Genomic DNA, 6,000 nt, shown 5'->3' on the forward strand with positions numbered 1-6,000 from the left:
GGTTTGTTGATTTATGATGCAAATCACGCTTGTCTCCCCTTTCCACCCCAACCCCTCCCCAAAAAAGTACACTTAAAGTACACAGATTGTCTCAAAGCTTCAAGTACCTCAGCACCATTTTAGAAAATACCTTATCAATGCTGTTAATATTTAAACTCAGGGTAACCATTAACAGAAAACACAGATTACACAGTGCCAGATGTATTTATTAAGCATCCATAACAAAGGCTAGATGTTGCAAGAGCTTAGTATGGTGTTCTTTAACCTCTGGAAGCTAAGTTCAAATCGTGGATTAGATCAGAAGCAAATGTTAGTTACTGTCCTCATCCTTTTGTGAGCTTCGTAAACCACACCATTCATAACATTTAGCAATTCCCTGGTAGTCTAATTTTAGAACTCTAGCAGGCTGGCAGTATTTGGCTGAAACACCACCCTACCCTGTAAACAGGTGTTGATCCTGATGGGAAGGGAATAAGTAGGTTCTGCTGACTCAGAAGTGGGCAATGTTACTACCTCAGCACAAGGAAACTGCTTTCTGCAAGGGAGGTTGTAGAATGTGGACTACAGCAATGAGTACATTTGGATCTTAATGCATTTATATTTTGTTTAATAGCAAAGTTAAATCCCAGGGAAACAGAAGAGTTATCTGTGCTGCTTGAGTATTACTGGAGAGCAGCACGAAAGCCATGCCCGCACGTAGCCTCATCTTATCGAATCAGGGCTGACATTCATTAGTAGAGCTGTCTGAGTTTGCACACTGTCCATCTGTGCCACTACTGGCTCGAGTCCAAATAGAGTAGTTTTTGTACCTGTCTGTTACACATACTAGAGGTCTCCATGGAAAAGGTTTACCTGCTTTTAAGATGCCAATTACTTATTAGTGTGTTCACTCCATCTCCCTTTAAGAACCTTGTAAGTATAAGAAAAATAAGGAAGAATGATTCTGAATTAATTTGAGACACCTTTGAGTCAACAGTCTATAATCTGGAAGAGCTTAATTTAATCCTTCAGCCCAGCATTGCACCAGTAGAATAATCGCAAAGAAATACTGCTGAAGCTGTTTTTTGGTCCCAAGAGACAAAAGTCTTCTAGAGGAATCCCTAAGAGACTGAAGTGATTAAAGCTGCTGGACTTGTAAAATCTCATTTTCCCTAAATGCATTTCTTATTCTCTAAAGCATACACGCAATTACTCCTTTGTGGCCTATAGTCCCATTAAGAGGAGCTGGAATATCAAACTGTCTAGCAAGAGCAGTTCATCTTGGCCAGTTTGAAAGTTGGTTGATCTAGTGTGGCCCATGCAAAGAGATATCAATCTGTTAATTGCTTGCCGCTTTTAAAATTTTTACAACTATATTGTGCCAAATAGAATAACAGAATTCTGCTGAACAAAAATACGCTCTTGATATTTTCTCTTGAAGACCTGATTGAATATACCTTTCACCTCGTGAAAGAGAAGAGGCTTTACTGCGCCATACCTGCTAGGCATTACCTCCGTGGTATAAAACAAAGCTAACATATTTAGCTACAGAGGGGTTTCTATGTACTGCAACTTTGGGGTGATTTAAAGTTGCTGTACCTGCTAACTGCTATTGCTAGTAACTCTTCCCTTTTTTTTTTTTTTTTTTTTAATGGGAAACACAGCTGGGAGAAACGAGTGTGCCAGGGGTCTCTCCTGACTCCCTGAACTGCAGTAGCTGTGACAGTAAACAGCTAAACCATGGGCAAACTGTGCTGTCACTGAAAGCTGTAGTAAAGACAGATGAAGATCAAACTGATCCTAAAAGGCGGCCAGATAGAAGTGTTTTTCAAAACCCAGGTGCTTACAGTTTTGCTGCCCTAAGTGGTAGTTTTGCAGCTACAAGTAATGTTAGTGATCAGCAAATACTGAAATGTTATCATTTCATGAATACTCTGATCTGTGGCAATAGAATTACTGATCTGTAGGAATTTCCTGTCTGAAAGCACTGATCTAGCTTGACAAGGGGGCTCCTTTAAAGACTGCAGCAAAAACTATCCACTTGGAAGGCAGTACATCTTCCCACTGATGATCTACAAGCATTGTTTTGACATGACTGAGAAATAAAGTTACAGGGCTATGACCAGTTAAAGATTAACTAATCTCTGAGATAAAATGATCAAAAGAACTAAGAACCTTTTAGAAGAGACTTCCTGTAGCAGGGGTGAATAAATGATTTGACTGAAAGGGGAAAAAAAGCAGAGGCCAGGCTAGCCTGCTGGGTAACTAAGTGGAAAGCAATTAGATACCCTGTGAGTTACTCATGCCTTTAGTGTGTTTTGTTTTAAAACCTCTTTTATCTTAACTTGTGTTGAGGTAATTTCAGTTGATACTATACAGGAGACTCCAGCTCCTGGCCAGCTCTGGGAATACAGGGCACTGTGTGACTGTATCTGGAAAGAAGCAACAGCTTGAATCCTCCTGTGTCTGCTCTTAAAAAGACCAGGAGGGGTCAGGTTTGCAGCTCTGTCACTCTTCCTCAGCAGCAGGGCTAAGGTCTGAGCATAAACACATTATAGATACAATATATGTAGTTCAGCTTCATGTGCCTAGTATTTACTAGAATCATTTTTCTTTGTAGCAGAGAAAAGGAAACCAGCCATACTTCACAGAATTTACTGATAAAGCTAACCAACTGAAGGAAAAAAAACCCCTCCCTCTCTTTCAAATATGTTTACTATTGAGAGAAAAATAAATTGTTATTCTTCAGGCAAAATATTAGCATGCTGTCTCCAGGAACTTGATTTTCCCCCGCGAACTGCATGTTCAGCTCTTACTGAAGTTAGAGATAACTGAAGATCCTCAGCATTCTGCAGGTTTGGTGGCTGAACAGCAAACCTATCAGAGATTTTGGCAGCCTCATCTTTTAAAGGGAAAAGGAGGACTCTAACAAATTAATTTTCCAGGTCTTTGTTTCACAAGAGCTCAAGTAATATCATGCTAACAACCTATAGTCTGGCTTTAATCTAACACACAATGACAAATTTTTGCATACTGCCATTTTTAATCTCTGGGTTTTTTTCATAATCGTCAGAAAGGAGCTGATTGCCAGGCTGGAACAAGTGGAAAAAGAAAGCATGGATGCTGCTCAGCTGGCTAAGGAGTATGCAGAACTGACAGAGGAGAACCGAACGCTGAAGCTGGCCCAGACGCAGTGTATAGAGCAACTGGAAAAGCTCAGAATACAGTACCAAAAAAGACAGGGATCCTCATAACTCTCAACTAGCTTATGTGAGGAAGTTAATACAGGATTGGGCCTGTGCTGGAAAGAGATTTTAAAATAAAGGTCTGTTTAATATGTTATAATACTTTACTACAGATTCAGAGTATGTAGAAGTCTATATTTGATTTAATGCTTGCCAGCCAGTAGCTTAATATAATGGATATTTCATCCATTATATAATGGATATTTTATTTCAAGTAACATAATTGAAGTTAATCTGTCCCCATTATATGTTGTAGTAGATCAGGTTTCTTTTCTAAACATATTTCTTCCAATTTAAGAAGATACGGACACACTAGAAAATGATATAAATAGTCTCTGTGTTGGGAATTTGGACCATACTAAGGCATACAGCAGGGACAATGTTAATATATGGAATACATGTATGTTAATTTTAGTTTGGTGAAGATTTTTTAAATTATTTTCCTCATGCCTGAAGTGTTTGGAAGTTATCTTAAAATGAATCTCCTCACAGATTAAAAACTATACTTTATTATCCCACGTCAACTTTACATTGATGTATCAAATCTGGGGAATAGCACATTAGAAATTGCAGTAACATAATTATTTTTTGTCAAATTAGCATATTGACAGTAATATTTTGCAAGTTAAGAAATTAAAAGGAAACAGATGAGATCAAACTTTCCTTCCTCAAGCGTAAAGACAGCTTGAGACTTCTTTTATTGTACTTTTTGGCATGCAAGAAATGAAAAATTAAGATATGAATACTACTATCATAGTTTAAACTGGGAATATGTCAGTAAAAGTACTGTGAGGATATTTTGTTCTTATTTTCCAGTCTGTTTTGAAACATATGTGGCTGTAAGTTGGGACAGGAGTTCCATGATACACAAGTAACCTGGAAGTAAAATGTTAGTTTTACTTGCTCTATTTATCCCTGTATTTTCCTAGACCAACTGAAAATTCTTTGTTATACTTCCATTTCTATTCATACAGTATTTTTTTCATTAAAAGCGGATATAGAAAAGCCATTTTATGTTCTGAATGTTCTTAAATCACCCTGTATTTTTAGCTCAGCTTGACAGATGCAGCTTGTTACATCTTCATGAGGCTGGAATTCAACTTGATGTGTCATTAGTACTAAAATGTGCCTTAGTAATTGAAAACTATGAACTTAAGACTTCTGCCAGAACTTCAGCTTTGATTATCGCTAATCTATTATAAAACTGGGATTTTATGTTGAACAGAGCAATTCCTGGGGAAATCTTTTGGCACCAAAATGTTCCCCAGCAATTCCAGCAGCAAAGGGGACAGAAAAAATACAAGCTGTCCTTTATATCTCTGTGCTAACGACCTACAGTATTCCCTGCAGCACAGGCACGAGAACAGGCTCTGCATTACTGCAAGCACCCAACGCGTCAGTAGGAGCGTATGAGGCGGCAGCAGGAGAGGACAGCCTCGTCTCCACTGCTTCCTACCTTACCCTGGCCAGTGCAGAGGCACGAGGGGAAATCACTGCTCTGAGCCATGTGCTCTTGTCCTGGGATGCTCCACGGGCAGAACGACGCTGTATTTATTCCTCTTTCCTTGTTATCTGAGGGTCCAGTTTTCACTGTATCTTGTGAAAGTTGAAGAAAAAAAAAACAACATAATAAAAACCACTTGGGATGTCAAGCCTGCGAACGCTGGAGAAGCCTCATCTGAGTTTTGCACTGAGGGGAAACACCCTGTACAGACTTCAGGGCTTTGCTTTGAGCAGAGGACACTGCAGAATCTACACTGGGGTGTAGTATTTTTGTCTGTATTTATGTGTTTTGAACAAGAGGATTCTTATTTTCAAAATTAATTTGTCATTTTAGTCAGAGATTTTTCCATCTAGCTTTGAAAATGTCAGCCAGTCTGGTGATATCTGTGAATTCATTGAAAACTGCACAAAGTACATAAAATTATTTCATTAACAGACTGGCTTTGGATGCAGATGGATCAGACAGCAGAACTTTATTTACAGATAACTTTGTTCACCTTGAAATTTTCTATTTAAGTGCAGCCATTATGTTTTAGATGTCAGAATAATATCAGATCACACTCTTTGAGAAAAACCTGAGGGAGAACCGAAGTCATGTAAAGAAAGGAAGGTGAGCATCATTTGCTTAAAAACACAGCAATTTGAGAGCAGCCAGGCAGTGTGACTTTACTAACCTATAGACACTGACCAGTATGGAAGACTTCAGGAAACATTTTTACAGGTGTACGGATACCAAATTTGTGGTGTGGTCCAGCTACCAGCCTGGCTAAATGTGGAACATAATATTAAAACATCCCAAACTAATTGAAGTCAGAGATCTGTATTTAATCTGGACCGTGGCTATCTGCAATCAACTTTTCCTCCTATTTTTAGTTACGGTGAAAGTAAAAAAATAAGTGGTTTGTATCAATATATTTGCCTGCCAACATGGATGCTCATGTGCCTGAGAATAGTGACTCAGAGAAGTTGCATCACAGTCCAAATGAGTAAAACTGAAATAAAAGTACCAAGGAAGAAAAAAGTATCTATCTCATGAAAACAAAATTTTAAAGAAAAAATAGCAGGGAAATGGGATTCAAAGACAGGAGGGCAGATTTTCAAAAAATATTCACAGGCAAGTGAAATTAAAATGCAGAAAAGTCAACATAACCCAGAAAACCATTCAAATGTTGCAAAGAGTAAAAATGACCAGAACAGCCTCCTGAGAGGTAACTGCTGTATCTATCATTCACCTCTTGATTTTTTAATAATGATAAACATTTTCATATTCAAT

The 6,000-nt window shown here is 38.3% G+C and overlaps 1 protein-coding gene across 5 annotated transcripts in view; it reads left to right on the forward strand.

Annotated features, from left to right (window-relative positions):
- The window catches only part of MAP3K7CL (MAP3K7 C-terminal like), a 31,926-nt gene extending 26,695 nt beyond the window's left edge, over nucleotides 1-5,231 (forward strand). For all 5 annotated transcript variants that reach the window (XM_010311990.2, XM_075770380.1, XM_010311989.2 and 2 more), the window contains one exon: nucleotides 3,053-5,231. In XM_010311990.2, coding sequence (XP_010310292.1) covers nucleotides 3,053-3,233 — 181 coding nt within the window. In that variant the 3' untranslated portion in view covers nucleotides 3,234-5,231. The remainder of the gene's footprint in view (nucleotides 1-3,052) is intronic.
- Nucleotides 5,232-6,000: the final 769 nt, after the last annotated feature.

This window comes from Balearica regulorum, chromosome 1 (genome assembly GCF_011004875.1).
Source record: "Balearica regulorum gibbericeps isolate bBalReg1 chromosome 1, bBalReg1.pri, whole genome shotgun sequence".
Taxonomy (NCBI): domain Eukaryota; kingdom Metazoa; phylum Chordata; class Aves; order Gruiformes; family Gruidae; genus Balearica; species Balearica regulorum.